At 41.9% G+C, this 16,847-nt stretch overlaps 1 protein-coding gene across 1 annotated transcript in view; it reads left to right on the plus strand.

Annotated features, from left to right (window-relative positions):
- The window catches only part of LOC143984039 (protein lifeguard 2-like), a 43,843-nt gene that overhangs the window by 14,996 nt on the left and 12,000 nt on the right, over positions 1-16,847 (plus strand). The window contains exons 5-9 of the mRNA XM_077484314.1: positions 324-377; positions 6,677-6,727; positions 8,103-8,142; positions 10,705-10,742; positions 12,892-12,979. Coding sequence (XP_077340440.1) covers positions 324-377; positions 6,677-6,727; positions 8,103-8,142; positions 10,705-10,742; positions 12,892-12,979 — 271 coding nt within the window. The remainder of the gene's footprint in view (positions 1-323; positions 378-6,676; positions 6,728-8,102; positions 8,143-10,704; positions 10,743-12,891; positions 12,980-16,847) is intronic.

Below are 16,847 nucleotides of genomic sequence, written 5' to 3' on the forward strand. Positions count from 1 at the left end.
CTACTGATACCAATGATGGCACTATTCCTCCCACTGATAACAATGATAGGGCACTATTCCTCCAGCTGATATCAATGATAGGGCACTATTCCTCCAACTGATAACAATGGTGGGGCACTATTCCTCCCACTGGCACCAACAATGGGGATCTATTCCTCCTCACTGTTACCAACAACGGGCCACTATTCTTCCCACTGACACCATTAATGGGGCTCTATTCCTCCTACTGACACAAATGATGGGGCACTATTCCTCCTCTGACCACAGGTGCTATATACATGTTTTCACTCCCACTGACCACGAACCTATCATTTGTCTTTCAGTGATCCAGTTAAAGAATATGTCCAGGCAAACCCAGGCTGGTATTGGGCATCCTAGTGAGTATTTTTTTTACTTTTGTTATTTTTACTATTTTAGCTACTTTACCATCTTCATTATGTTTCCAGCTATCAGGGCTTATTCACAGTTGTGTGTTTTAAAGGCAATGTATTTTCTTAAAATTATATGGCTCGGGCTAAAACAAAGAAAATATTTTTATTTTCTATAGTCAGGTAAATATAAAATATTGCATATATACCTGTATATTTTATAGATTTTTTTTATCCAGCAGATGGAGCTCTAGGCTCCTGATCACTTGTTTTTATCTATAACCCCTGTAAAGCCTTGTTAGAAAAAACCTATTTATATAGCCCAGTTCCTGCGCTCTGTAAATGGGCTGGCTGCAAGGAAAGAGAAGAGGGGCTGAACTTCCAGCTGAGTTCATGGTGGCAAACTTAGCCGGAAGTGGGAGCTGCTACCTGTCAAACCAGGTACACCCCCCACCTCCCAGAAGGTGCCAAATGGCAGTGGATGGGAAGGAGGAGGCAAACAGGTGGAGCTTCCCCTTTTCGTTTCATTTAACTTTGTGGCTGAGAGGGGTGGTAAAAATAGGTGATTGCACTGTGGTTTTTCTGCCCACCAACTGCCCACCTTGACCCAACGTGGCAGCTGGACAGAGTGGTATACAGTGATACTTTGTTTTGTGGGCTTGGCAAAAATGATATCCTATGATGGATTCGGTGGCCAGTACCACTTTGAGATGCGACCTATGCATGTGAATGGGACTGCACTGCAAACGCCCTGATCCGTGTGTACTGCACGCAGTTGCAGCATGGTGCTGCAGTCTTTCATGGGATAAAACAGGTGGCAAGTAGGCCACATTTCATCTCCTAGCCTTCTGGAAGAAAATCAACTGCAGATCATCGCTTTTCAGAGGGGCAGTGAATACCATGACAAGTGTAAATAAGCAATAATAGCAGGAAACCATCAGTATCAGGCGACAATCTGCAGGTTCAGAAATATTTGTCTTTTTGAAATTAAGAAGGAGAGAAACAAGAGTTTAGGGTATTCCCTTCAAAACAGGGCATGTTTGCACATCCATATGTATGTTATTGCACTATGCACACTTTTTACATGTCCACCATTAAAATAAAATACAGTAGAGCTCAAAAGCCTGAAGTCTCTGTGTACTTTAGGTACAGTTTGTCCATTCCTTTTACATGTATGCAAATGGCACACCAGTGTAAATAGGCCCTCGTATTTTTCATCTTTTTGGCAATTGTCTGCTACTTGCTGGACTCAATTGATGCTTTGATGTTGCTAGTCAGAAATGCCTAGCATTCCATGTGGAAGCGTGGGTTCATAGTTGCAAAGATTTATGAATTAGCCAACAATGGACAGTGTGAAGATCTACAGAACCATATGGCAACCAATCAATTTGTATTCATTTACAGTAGAAAGATGAAATTAATTGATGCTGTTATTTCATATTTCATCAACAATGACCGAATACTCAAAACTGTCAGTGCAAAAAAGACAATAAACTAAGGCTATTTGTTAGAGTGTAATGAGACCTATTGAGGCAGCTGCCTCAGGCAACCCAAGCCTGCGAGGCACTGAGGCCAAAGTGCTCATACTAGCAGTATAATACATAAATAATACTGCCCTTGTGTAAATAGTGCTCAAACATAAGCTAAAAGCAGCTGTAACATAAAACTGCGAAATAAAAACACAACAAAATAGTGAGAAAAGGACAAATATGTTGTGCTATTAAGAGCTAAAGAATAAACAAAAATCATCAAATATTATATAAAGTCTGTAAAGTCCAAAGACACAATGGCAAAGTAGCCAAGGTAAGTGAAACAGACGTAAACACATCACAAGAATGCGTAAATGATTCAGAAGAAAAAGTCATCCACCAAGTGACATGCCACAAAGGTTAAGATGTACTCTTACACAAGAGCATAGACCCTATAATTATGGAAGAGTCTTTGGGTATCCACCATTCCACCATTCCAGGTTAATCAGGGGAGGCAAGAGTCAGTAATATGCAGATCGCATACAGCTCCTAATGATTTGGTCTCTGATAATCTGGATATTCCAGCGGTATGTCAAATAAGAGGAAAGAAGCTCCAATAGTGTAAAACCTCTTTTAGAAGATTTATTGATCTAAAGTAATGTACTTACATGTTTTCGGAGAAAAACAGGCATATAGGTAAAGGCAGTATACAGTGATAAGTTTAAAAACACGATGACAGGTCTGTGTATCTCCGCCCGACTGGTTTCATCACAACTGTACTTCTTCCGGGACATGAGAAAACACTTCCTGTCATTGCTAACTATAGTTAAAATATCCCGCCTAGCCTCGCCTTCACTGATACACATCTGCGGTTTATGCAAGCCTCATTGAGAACATGACGCCAACCTCGCACTCTACTTACAATCACAAGACATGAGGTAAGGTGTGAGTATCGCCGTCCATGCCGGACATGACGTCCATAAACCCAGGTGTCCCCGTAAGCAAGAAACATTCGTTTTGGCAAAAAGAATAATAAATAGGTGGCACAGTGGTGTAGTGGTTAGCACTCTCACCTAACAGTAAGAAGGGTCGCTGGTTCAAATCCCAACCACGACACTACCTGCCTGGAGTTTGCATGTTCTCCCTGTGCCTGCGTGGGTTTCCTTCGGGTACTCCGGTTTCGTCCTACAATCCAAAGACATGCAGGTAGGTTAATTGGCCTCTGTCCAAAATTGGCCCTAGTATATGAATGGGGACCCTGGATTGTGGGCTCCTTGAGGGTAGGGACCGATGTGAGTGTGCAATGTACAGGGACAATTGTAGACACTCACTCAGGTTGAACTGGATGGACTGGTGTCTTTATTCAACCTTAGAAACTAAGAAACTATGAAATAAATGCATTAAAAACTGGACATGGCTGGAATAACAAAAAATTACTAAAGCAAAAACGAAATACTAACACTAGAACTGAGGAGTACAAGGAAACCAAGACAACATTCAGTATATATAAAACACAAGTATAAGGAATTATTAAATAAGAAATTAATATCCCAGTCTACATTTAATCCATATGGAATATAGCTTTTAAAGTTAAAAATCCACTGTATCTCCATTCTAGATAATTCCCTCACTTTAAGGCAGTGTTTCTCAATTCCAGTCCTCATGGCCCACTAACAGGTCATGTTTTCAGGCTTTCCATTATTTTGCACAGGTGATTTGATCAGTTTCACTGCCTTAGTAATTACCCTAGCTGTTTCATCTGAGGGAAATCCTGAAAACATGACCTGTTAGTGGGCCATGAGGACTGGAATTGAGAAACACTGCTTTAAGGCTACCCCTCCAGTGGGAGATAAAATGGTCTATACCTACAAACAGGGTCCCAGATGGATTTCAGTTATGAACAAGATCGAAATGTCGTGGAACACAGTGGTTTTATGTCATTTTCTGATATTAACAATATGCTCGTGGAGCCCAACATTAAGTGCCCGAGTAGTCCAGTCCACATATTGTAGCCCACATGGGCACTGAAGAAGGTATACCACATGAGTGGTACTACATGTAATAAATGATTTTATTACATACCTGGTGTGCAGCAGCTGAACAGGAGATTCTGCTCAGTTTTTGCACTTTTAAAAGGCTCAGGGGTTGATTTACTAAAAGCAAATAGGCTGTGCAATTTGCAAAGTGCAGTTGCTCCGGAGCTTTGTAAATGATGTAAAGCTTCACTTTGCAAATAATTAGTAATGCACTGAAATTTGGGCCACTATAAATTATCAGCCAAAAATAGGGTTTTCCAGTGTTGTCCCCAAAAAGCCAGCGATTTTGCCACAATTTTACCTTTCTTATGGTGTGTTTTTCATAGGTCATGTGTCTCAAAAATTTCAACATGGGTGCGGTTTTTTTATGCGTTCTTGCTGCGTTTTCAGTGTATTTCAATGGGGAGGTGCGATTTGCCAAATATGCACCAAAAATACAGCAAACACGATTTTTAACACTGCTTCAAAAGGTGTAGATTAATGGCCAACAATACATTCATATTCATTTAATTTCATTATGTTAATTAAAAAGTCAAATATAATACCATTATTTATAAAAATATATATATTTTTATAAACCGCCAATTTCGATTTTGAAGTGCATCCTGAATTTTTGGTTTTGGTTTCAGCACTGAAATTTTAATTTCAGTGCATCACTACAAAGTATAACCGATCATGTGCAAGGAAATAAAAAGAGAAAACAGCATTTTTGCTTGCACATGATTGGATGATGGATATCTGCAGACCTTCTGTTCATTTACTAAGCTCTGGAGCAGCTGATCTCGCAGAGTGCAACTGCACTTTGCAAAGTGCACAGTGCTTTTGCCTTTAGTAAATCAACCCCTCAGTGTCACTGATCTGACTGCTTGTGTGGCCATCTCAGGTGGTATCTTCCCACATTAAAGTCTCAAGTCTGTGTCCCATGTCTCTGATTAGGGAGATTCACTCCTCTGTTTATCTTGTGGTAACCATTGTCAATGGGACTGAAAGTGAGGGAAAATAAAAAAAAATAAGTTCTTACCAGAACAGGAATAAGGTGGAAAGTGGGGGATCATGGGGATTCTTGTAATGGTGACAAGTCAACTGTCAAACAAACATTTCCATTACTTTGGTGAGACTTCCTCTCACTCTCCATTGTGCCTACAAGTGAGGAAGCTAAGCTCCATATTCACGATCAGAATATTGTACAAAAAACACAGCATTTCAAAGCGATCATACGATAATTTGATCATTAGTACAGAGCTTTTGTCTGAAATTTTTCCAAGGGACAAACACAAAAACGTTTCTCATACGATACCAGTTCATACAATTTTTGTTTAATCAGTGCAGTTTTCATCTGTGAAAAATACAATACAAATACATTACATCACTTTCCAAATTTTTATTCTGTCATACAAGAATGTTCATAGTTTAGAAACCTATTCATTTTCCATATTGAGACTAGCATGCAAAAAAATGGACGATCATTTGTCTGATAATCTCATTGTGTGTACCAGGTTTAAAGGGAGATTATGCAAAGGACCACAACAAAAACAGAACAAAAAAAAGCTTTTTTAGTTTTAACCTTTTCCTACCCTACACAAAATGGAATAAAAAGATTTGGCTTGGTTATACTTTATTTAAATGGTAAGTCCACCTTTACACAAAAAATGAAAAGTGAACTAACTCCAAATATTCTGGCTACCCCTCCAGACCCTGCTGCACATAGCAGCCGTGATTCCCTGTGCTGCCTGGGGTAGCCACCATGCACCGCAATACACAGCGGGGTTGATTTACTAAATCTGGAGCGTGCAAGCTGTACACGGTAGCCAACCAGCTTTTAACTAATAAAGGGTCTGGAGGATATTAGTTATGAGGAAAGGTTACAAGCACTAAACTTATTCTCTCTGGAGAAGAGATGCTTGAGAGGGGATATGATTTCAATTTACAAATACCATGCTGGTGACCCCACAATAGGGATAAATCTTTTTTGTGGATGGGAGTTTAACAAGACTTGTGGCCACTCATTAAAATTAGAAGAAAAGAGGTTTAACCTTAAACTGCGTAGAGGGTTCTTTACTGTAAGAGCGACAAGGATGTGGAATTCCCTTCCACAGGCGGTGGTCCCAGCAGGGAGCATTGATAGTTTCAAGAAACTATTAGATAAGCACCTGAACGACCACAACATACAGGGATATACAATGTAACATATAATCACACAGATAGGTTGGACTTGATGGACTTGTGTCTTTTTTGGACCTCACCTACTATGTAACTATGTATGTAACTTCAGCTTGTTCAATTAAGCTTTGACAAAAAAAAAAAACTGGAAGCTGGTTTCTATGCAGAGCTGAACCAGCTTTCGCACTCTCCAGTTTTAGTAAATCAACCCTAATATGATGGCGATCCATCATAATGCTTGTAACGGCAAATTTTTAGTGTTCAGCACAGCAACGTGACTGTGCTGATCAATGATAAGCATATCTGAGGTTTCTTCTTCTTCCCGTGTGGTGTTACGAAAGAAAGAAGCACTTTTCATTGGCCAGCATGGTTCACGCTGACCAACGATTGCGTGCCAATACAAGAGTTATGATGGATATTCACTGCATGGCTGTTTATTGTGGTGTTTACATACCAATAAGCTAGCAGCACAAGGCATGCAGGTCCAGGGAGGTGACCAGGACACTTGGAGTTACATTGCCTTTTCGTTACCTTTCAAGTGTAAATAAATACACTCATTATGTCAGAATGAATAGTTTTCTTGGTCATAAATGTATGAAAAGGCATTCCTACAACTAACTTCCTGTTGGTTTTGCTTTGACAGCATTGTTTTCTTCACAACATACTTGGTTCTGGCCTGCTGCAGCGGACCAAGGTAAGAGCCGGCTCATGAAGTTAAAAAGGGAATATTTTGATTTTCACACAGTAGGAATGAATGTTCAGTGTGAGTGAAGTGAATGAGTGAATGAATGTTCAGTAGAGTGATGACGCATTGGGCACCAGGCAATTCATATAGTTGTTGAATAATGTATGCACACCTTACAAACAAAAGTGCAAATAAAGTGCACAAAGTGCAGATGAAGTATAAGGCCTCATTCACATGGACATAAGTATGTGCACACCCATAAGAAGGAATTTTTTTGCCCACACAGCATACACAGCCGTTCCATGCATCCGCATGCAGACAGTCTTATTTGTGTCTTTTGGGACACAGAATCTGGTCAACACAGCTATTGGTTCCAATTTGACAACCCGTGGAAGTGCATGTCTCTAAATGCTTTGTGTGAGGCCTTAAAGTGGTTCTAAAGTCTGAAGGTTTTTTACCCTAAGTTAAAAAACCTTCTGTGTTGCAGGATCACCTATCCTCCCTTATACTTATCTGAGCCCGATCATGATCCAGCATTGTGCATGAATGACTCCTGGCTCTCTCCTTTCTCACTGGGCAGATTGATAGCAGCGGAAGCAAATGGCTCCCGCTGCTGTCAATCAAATTTTGTGATAAGGTAGCGGGGCTTAACTGCCCTGTCTGTGTCTATAGATGCAAGGGATTGAGCCCCCAAACAAGTTCCTCATAGAGAGCAGCCTTCTACGGGGGCACTCGCATACCTCCCAACTTTTTGAGATGGGCATGAGGGACACCTATTAGCAAAAGTATCCAGGCATAGGATATATCCCTTGCCACGCCCCCTTAAAGTAGAATTGTACAAAAAACAAGATTGGTTAAACCCACAAGTGCTTTTTTTTATCACTACTATTCCTTTATACTGGTTTTGGAATTTCCAAATGCAGCAATTTAGAAATCAGATGAAAGGTTTAGTGCTGGAAAACACTTTTTGATAGATAAAAAGTGCATTTTATATACAACTATATAGATCAGACTAAAATGAGGGACAAATGAGGAGGAATGAGGGACAGAGGTACATTGCTCCAAATCAGGGACAGTCCCTCGAAATCAGGGACAGTTGGGAGCTATGCACTCGCTGAAGAGGAGGAGCCAGGAAGACGTGTATTGGGGCTGCCCTGTGCAATCCCAATACACAGCGCAGGTAAATATAATATGTTTTTTTATTTAGATTTTTTTTTTTAATGTAAGCTTTAATATCAATTTAAGTTTAGAAGTAACCCATCGAGACCAAACATTAGTTTACTGACATCTAATGGCTGAAGTCTGAGGTCTGATATTACAATGTCCAGTCCTGATACAGTGTTTGCTATAAAGTTGATCTCATTGTGCATTTTTTTTTCTGCAGGAGGTATTTCCCATGGAACCTCATCTTGCTGTGTATCTTTGTAAGTGCTGAGACTTTACAAGAGCAATCCCCCTAAGCAGAGTAGCAGTAAAACCAACTGACATACAGGATGCTGTGGGAGAGTTGAATATGCAAATACTGTATTTTATGCTGTAAATGAGATATCCAGCAATGCACGTGTAATTATTTACTGTTTGTATAGTGAAAGCTTTCAAAATTTTTGTAGATATTTCACACTCAACTGGACCTGTTTGGCGATATTGACATTGTTTCACCACTCATCTGGGAGGCTTCCTCAGTTCAAATGAATATGGCTATATACCCCAGCAGTAATGCTAATGAGGGTCACTATGGATCATGGTGACTCTAATCTGAACACTATGGTAATGTGAAGTGCGTCAAGACAGATGCTAATGGTCCCATGCATTACTAAAGGTGAAAAACTCTGAAAACAGTGTTAGGATTAACATAATTCAGTCCCCCTGATCCAGTATCCAAATAATGGACCACCCACCAAAGACCAAGCATGGCTTTGGGTGGGAGTGGTGTGTTGTCATTGCAATAAACCTTGGCTAGAGCTGAACGTCTTCGGTGTGGGGCCTGTTATTTGAATGGTGGACTACAGTGGACAAAGAGGGGACTCCAGGGCCTTGGCACCCAGCTGAATGCAGGGAATCGAGGAGGATTCAGGTTGTCCTGTGAGTGGTGAAAAGGGTTGGTTTATCTAACAGTCAGTCCCCTGAATGCTTGTCAGATTACTGGGGAAATAGCTCTTGCACGTGGTGGTGCAATACTGTGAGTTCAGATCAGTAATATATATGGATCTGAAGGCAGCAGTATTGTATTCTATGAGCCCATATGCGCAAGCACCAATATCTGGACCTGTGTAAAAAAAAAAAAAAAAAAAAAAAGAAAGAAAAGAAAATTTGCATCCACAGTTCTGCATATGGAACTTATTTTACATACAGTACGTACAGGCAAATATATTCTTATTAGAGCTTATTCTTCCTAGTAATGAAGAACACTAGGCAACAGGAGCTGCCTGCATCCTATCAACCAATAGGACCAATGGGGTGTACACTTTGCGCATGTAAATATTAGCACAAATGTGATTATCAGCCAGCATTGGGAACAAAAGGAAATGCTTGGTACTGCCAGGTATGGAGGAGCGTGTGATCCAATCCAAGTGACAACACTGAACAGCACTCAACCATCACAGTGTAAGCTAGGACTCTAGGGACTCATTGCTTACACTGGAATTTTCTTTCCCCCTTGCTGGCTGAACAGAGAGAAAAGGGCAGTGAAAGGAAGGTAAAGGTAAATTCAGATAGGAAGGTCTAACTCAAAGTGAACCTTTTTTTTAAAGAGAAGTAAGGCCAAAGCTATTTTGGCTATACCTTTACTGTGGGTCACAGGAGTGTCCGCTTAGTTCTGCACTACTGTGACCCATATTCAGCCAACAGCATGCTAAAGTCTGCTGTTGACTGACATCACAGAGCCAGTCCATGCCCTGCAAGGATCCTGACTGTGGGCCTGAGCTAGCCGCTCCTGCCCCTTCCACAGCCTGGTGATCCAGTGAGCACTGGAGGGGCAGAGCAGAAACAGGTGACTGTCAGTTACTGAAGCTGTCATGGATGCTGCATCCACCTAGGTGCATATGATTGTTTTTTCTTTTTTGAAAACCTGCACTTTCTCTTTAATATGCATGGACAAAGCACAGGCTTAGGGCTCATTCACACGAGCAAAGAGGCCTGAAGTGCATGGAAAGTCATTTGTTTATGCGTTCAGAGCAGTGTGGAGCCGCATGCAGGCAGCCTGTATTAATCAATGGAGACACAGTGGATATCCAGACTCAGTTGCACATTCAAGTTTGACAAACATGCAAGATCAGGTGCACAGCCCAGAATGCAGACAGTCTGAGGCCGTGCACCTTAAATCAAAGTATGTATAGCCAGCACATCACATTACAGTGGTATGGTGCGATGTTTCAAGCCACACAGGACCCCTTCATCAGACATGTCACATGCCTGATGAAGGGGTCCTGCGTGGCCCTGAAATGTTTTACCTTACCACTGTGATGTGGTCTTCTCAAATAAATGTTTGGATGGTCATTTTGACGATCCACAGTGTGCTGGTGCTAAAACACCCGCTTCCTCTATGGCCTATTCCAGGAACATGAGCAATGGGAATATTGCTTTTTGGGGCCATGCACCTGTCCCTGCACGCCTGTCAAACGTGGATGTGTGAGTTTGTCTCCATTGACTCCATTCCCTAATCCAGGCTTCCTGCATTCTCTGGATGCAAAATAAACAGCTTTGCACAGAGGACAGTCCTCTACACCTGTTTGAATAAGTCCTAAGATTGATCGTTTTTTATATTTAGAAATATAGATGGAACTGGCAGCACATGCAGCGTTTGTGATAAAAATATGCTTCCTTCTATCCAAGGCTTAATTTTATCAGGGTGGCATAACTAAATCAGCTGAGATTTGTCTATTGTTGCCATAGACAAAACCCATCACTTGGTCTTGAAAAATACAATATGCTCAAGTCAAAACTCTATTATGTCATCTTACATGGTAATTTTTTTTCTATTTCTCTAGACACTTTCCATGTCATATGTTACTGGAATGCTTTCCAGGTAAGGAGACCATCATCTAAACCTTATGTTGACCTCCCCAACATTGTGAAATAAGAAAAAAGGGACAGCTTTTAGCACAAACTATATAGACAAAGGACACGTCCCCTGCCACTTTACTAAAGGCAAATGGACTGTGCACCTTTCAAAGTGCACTTGCTCCAGAGCTTGGTAAATGAGGTAAAGTTTCACTTTGCAAAGAATACCCAATCACATGCAAGGAAGATAAAAAAAAAAATAGCATTTTTGCTTGCACGTGAGTGAATGATGAATGTCAGCAGAGCTTTGCTTTATTTACTAAGCTCTGGAGCATTAGCTCTTACAGCGTGCAACTGCACTTTGCAAAGTGCATAGTTCATATGCTTTTAGTAAATCAACCCCTTAGGCTGGGTTCACACTAAGGCCGCGTATACACGGGCGGACTGTTCGCCCAACTTTGTCCACTGAACAGTGTTTGGGCGGACAGTCCGCTCGTGTGTGGGCTTTCAGCGGACAGTTTCAGCGGACAGTTTGACGGACAAGGTTTTTCGGAATTTCCGAAAAACTGTCCGCTGAAACCTTGTTTCAGCGAACAGTCCGCTCGTGTGTAGGCTTGTTCGTCGAACAAAGTTGCGCGCATGCTCAGAAAGGATTTTCACGCCGAAAGTTATAATGCAGTGTATAGGACGTCGTATTTTTCGTCCCGTCGTACGTGCCGTTCACGTCATCGCGCACGGTTTCAGCAAACTGTTCGTCCGTCGTGTGTGGCCATGTCCGTCCATGCTAATTTTGAGCGAACTGTTTGCCGAAACTGTTTGACGGACAAAGTTGGGCGAACAGTCCCCGCGTGTGTACGCGGCCTAAGATTGCATGCAGGGGTCCAGTGTGTCCCTGTTCTCCATTTCAGAGATGATTCAGGCCTGAATTTTTGCCTGAATTCGGACCTGAACGGAGCCAATAAAGCACAGGACTCCTGTGCAATGTGCTCCACAGTTGTCATGGTGATGTGTGAACCGGCTCCATAGAGAGCCGGTCACAATCTTCTGTCATTAGAATTGAATGCGGAGAAATCCGCATCTAATTCGCAATAGTGTGAACCCAGTCTTAATCTTCCTTTCTTGCTTAAGTGGACAGCATCTGGACAGGGCTCTTCAGGACACTATCCAGGGGGTCCCCTTTAACAGACCCACAGCTGACTATACTAAGCACCAGAGGAGTAGCTAGAGCACAAGGTCCCCAAGGTCCAGCAATGTCTGTACTCACAAGGCCCAAGGACAGATGGATGCCTCCTTCCAATCTTCCAAGCGATGCCCTCCAGTGATACCAGACAGATCTGTGGTGGACAGCTCCCCTCAGTCAGCTTCCTCAAAGGCACCCAGGTCTCTGCATTCATCCCTTCAAGTTGTCCATGAAGGCCTCTTTCAGCAGCTTATGCCTGGGGAGAGTACTCCACTCTGGGACAATACCCAGAGCTCTGTGTGCCCCAAGAGTATATGCAGCCACTCGGCATGCCTTCAGAACCTGCCTCTCTGGGATGGGCTGCACCTGCATCCATATTCATGCTCCCACCTGCATAGCTTCTCACCTATTATCTAGAAACTTCTCCAGTCTCTAGGATACAGAGGAAGCGTATGCAGACTGGGAGCAGCAGAGCACACAGATCAGACCTAACTAGCAGATAGTGGGCTCACTGATTACAGTGAGCTCAAATATGCTTTTACCTAATAGAATTATCCATGATACCTACAGTGTGACAACTAAATTTACCTATCAGAACCAAATTAAAGCTAACCTATCTAAACCTAGCACCTACCTAGGAGGGTGCTACATAAAAACAAGACTTTTTAGGTACCAATATTTCTTTCAAAAATAAATTATTCATTTAAAATCAGCCATTTTATTTCACAGATTTAAAACCAACTAAGATAAAAGGATTGTGTACATTATAGTTTTTGAATAACCTCCTTGAACCCCAATAATCACATCCATTTCTCACATTTAAAATGTTTTCAATATACCGTACAGTATATATTGTTTCATATGATCAACTGAAATTACATGAGGGGATATCTAGACCTGCCTCAATGAGATTTACCTTCCATCACATAGTTGAGACTAGAATAACGTGCTTACAAATGACACCTTCCTCACTGTGTGTCCTTTGTCTTCTCAGCTATTATAATACCACATCTGTGATCCTGTGTCTCGGAATTACGGCACTTGTCTGCATTTCCGTCACTGTATTCAGCTTCCAAACCAAGGTAAGAGATCACGAAAATCAAATAAATATCAATAGAAAGGCTACTGGTGGAGCTGGGATGTGTAGACTGCCTAGTGTCAATTAAACCCCTCTCTGTGTCCCCAAATATTAGAGTGACTTGCAGGACTGGACGAGTGCACTACAATAATGCACATAATAGATGTGTATGGAGAAATCCCTAGCACTTGTACACATTTATGCCCCATACACATGGAAAATGGGCTCCATCTGACTTTTTCCGTCTGATTTTCCGACGCACAAAGTTTGAGAGCTGGATCTAAAATTTTCCAACAACAAAATCCGATTGCATAAATTCCGATCGTGTGTAGACAATTCCGACGGACAAAGTGCCACGCATGCTCAGAATAAACTAAGAGACAAAAGCTATTGGCAACTGGCCCGTTTATAGTCCCGACGTACGTGTTTGACGTCACCTCTTTCCGAACAATCGGATTTTCTGACAACTTTGTGCGACCGGGTGTATGCAACACAAGTTTTGGACAAAATCCGTCTGATAAAATCAGACGGATTTTGTGGTCGGAATATCTGACCGTGTGTACAAGGCATAAAACATACAGATTAGAAGATGGGTAACAAGTTGAATTTGCCCTAGTATATGTATGAATGTGAGTTAGGGACCTTAGATTGTAAGCTCCTTGAGGGTAGGGACTGATGTGAATGTACAATGTATATGTAAAGCTCTGCATAAATTGATGGGACTATATAAGTACCTGAAATAAATACAGTAAATAAAAAATAAAGCAGTGAATGCTACTTTCACCAAACTACTATTGTCAGTGAATCAATCACTGTCAGTTAATACACACGCACCAGCTACATTTGCCTGCAACAAATGTTTGGTTAATAACCCTGGAGACCTTTATGGAAGTTATTCTTCCATGTTTAATAAATATGCAGCATAATTATATACCAAGGCTTTGAGAATGTTACACCCCTTGTCCAATTCTTATTGCTTTCTTCATCTCTGTTTGGGGAATTACACCCTCTTTTTTTGTCCTGGTGTCCAGTGACACTGGGTCAAAAAGTGGTGGGAAATACATTTAAGAATTGTCACCAAAACAAAAATCAAATGGAATGGGGACACCTGTTTTGGTGACAATTTTGTGAGAGCGTATTTCTCCTAAATTTGGAAGCTTGCTTCCATTCCTGTTGCGTCTCCAATTCTAAAACCATTCCTTATGCTACAACAAAGTCAAAAAAATTACGGGTATAGATATACTTTAACCACTTCAGCTCCGGACCAATAAACACCTTAAGGACCAGAGGTCTTTTTGCAATTTCGCACTGCGCTGCTTTAACTGGTAATTGCGCGGTCATGCAATATTGCACCCAAACGAAATTTGCGTCCTTTTCTTCCCACAAATAGAGCTTTCTTTTGATGGTATTTGATTGCCTCTGCGATTTTTTTTTTGCGATATAAATGGAAAAAGAGCGAAAATTTCGAAAAAAAAAGATATTTTCTTCTTTTTGTTATAAGAAAAATCGAATAAACTAAATTTTAGTCATACATTGAGGGCAAAATTTATTCAGCCACATGTCTTTAGTAAAAAAAATGTCAATAAGCGTATATTTTTTGGTTTGCGCAAAAGTTATAGCGTCTACAAACTAGAGTACATTTTCTGGAATTTACACAGCTTTTAATTTATGACTGCCTATCTCATTTCTTGAGGTGCTAAAATGGCAGGGCAGTACAAATCCCCCCCCAAATGACCCCATTTTGGAAAGTAGACACCCCAAGGAAATTGCTGATGGGTATGTTGAGCCCATTGAATATTTATTTTTTTTGTCCTAAGGGATTGAATAATGACAAAAAAAAATAAAAAATTTACTGAGAGGCATGTTGAGTCCATGGAATATTTTATATTTTGCCAAAAGTTGCGGGAATATTACAAACTTTTTTTTTTTTTGCACAAAGTTGTCACTAAATGATATATTGCTCACACATGCTATGGGCAGAAGTCAAATTACACCCCAAAATAAATTCTGCTGCTTCTCCCGAGTACAGGGATACCACATGTGGGGGACTTTTTGGGAGCCTAGCCACGTACGGGACCCCGAAAACCAAGCACTGCCTTCCGGATTTGAATATAAAATGCTATAAAAAACAAACTAACCAGAGTCACCCGTAACACTTATACGGTGATCAGTGGTGAAAGGGTTAACTAGGGGCAATCAGGGGGTTCAAATTTTTATTAGGTAGTATATGGGGGTCCCTGGCGCTATATAAAAACCTGACGGGGAACCTAAATAACTAACTGGCTAACCAGCGTCACCAGTGACACTTATACTGTGATCGCTGGTGAAAGGGGGTGAAAGGGTTAACTAGCAGCAATCAGGGGGTTAAAACCATTATTGGGTAGTATATCGGGGTACCTAGCGCTATAAAAACCTGGCGGTGAACCTAAAAAAATAACTAGCTACCTAGCGACACTAGCGACACTGATGCAGCGTTCAGAAAAATTATCGCTTAGTGACACTGGCAAAAGGGGGTGAAAGGGTTAACTAGCGGAAATCAGGGGGGTAAAACCATTATTGGGTAGTATATCGGGGTACCTAGCGCTATAAAAACCTGGCGGTGAACCTAAAAAAATAACTAGCTACCTAGCGACTGTAGCGACACTAATGCAGCGATCAGAAAAACGATCGCTTAGTGACACTGGCAAAAGGGGGTGAAAGGGTTAACTAGCGGCAATCAGGGGGTTAAAACCATTATTGGGTAGTATATCGGGGTACCTAGCGATATAAAAACCTGGCGGTGAACCTAAAAAAATAACTAGCTACCTAGCGACACATGCAGCGATCAGAAAAATGATCGCTTAGTGACACTGGCAAAAGGGGGTGAAAGGGTTAACTAGCGGCAATCAGGGGGTTAAAACCATTATTGGGTAGTATATCGGGGTACCTAGCGCTATAAAAACCTGGCGGTGAACCTAAAAAAATAACTAGCTACCTAGCGACTGTAGCGACACTAATGCAGCGATCAGAAAAACGATCGCTTAGTGACACTGGCAAAAGGGGGTGAAAGGGTTAACTAGCGGCAATCTAGGGGTTAAAACCATTATTGGGTAGTATATCGGGGTACCTAGCGATATAAAAACCTGGCGGTGAACCTAAAAAAATAACTAGCTACCTAGCGACACATGCAGCGATCAGAAAAATGATCGCTTAGTGACACTGGCAAAAGGGGGTGAAAGGGTTAACTCTAGGGGCAATCAGGGGGTTAAATCTTTATTGGGGGGTGATAGGGGGCTACCCTGGACCTAACACTAACTGTCCTGACAGTTTTTACTGTCACAACTGACACTGAATGCATTGATCAGTAAAGAAATGATCAATGCAATCAGTGACACTGTGACTGGGGGGGGAGGGGGGGCGGGGGGGGATCGGGGGGCGATCGGGGGGGGGATCGGGGGGGGTTTGTGTGCCTGTGTGTACCTACATGTCAGTGTAGTGTTGGTGCACACTTACTTTTACTCTTCTCCTCGTAGTCCGGTCAAAAAGACCGCCCCGAGGAGAGTGACATCACTTCCTCCTTCCTGTGTAAACAATACACAGGGGAGGAAGCTTCTCATTGGCCAGGAGCGATCCAGAGGGGGTGGCCGAAAACCAACGGCCATCCCCTCATCACGGAGCGCTCCTGGACCGAATCGGTCCCCCGTAAACAGCGGACGGGGGTCCGATCGGACCCCCCACCCGCTGGAAGGCAATCACGTAGATGTACGTGATTGTGCCTGCCTGTGCCATTGTGCTGACGTACAATGGCAATACGGCGGTCCTTAAGTGGTTAAGTTAATTTTTCTATTGAGTTTTTGATATAGTAAAACAGTGGTCTCCAAAATGCGCCCCCT

This window comes from Lithobates pipiens, unplaced genomic scaffold (genome assembly GCF_037356315.1).
Source record: "Lithobates pipiens isolate NorthernLeopardFrog02 unplaced genomic scaffold, aLitPip1_a1.2 Scaffold_16, whole genome shotgun sequence".
NCBI classification, from domain to species: domain Eukaryota; kingdom Metazoa; phylum Chordata; class Amphibia; order Anura; family Ranidae; genus Lithobates; species Lithobates pipiens.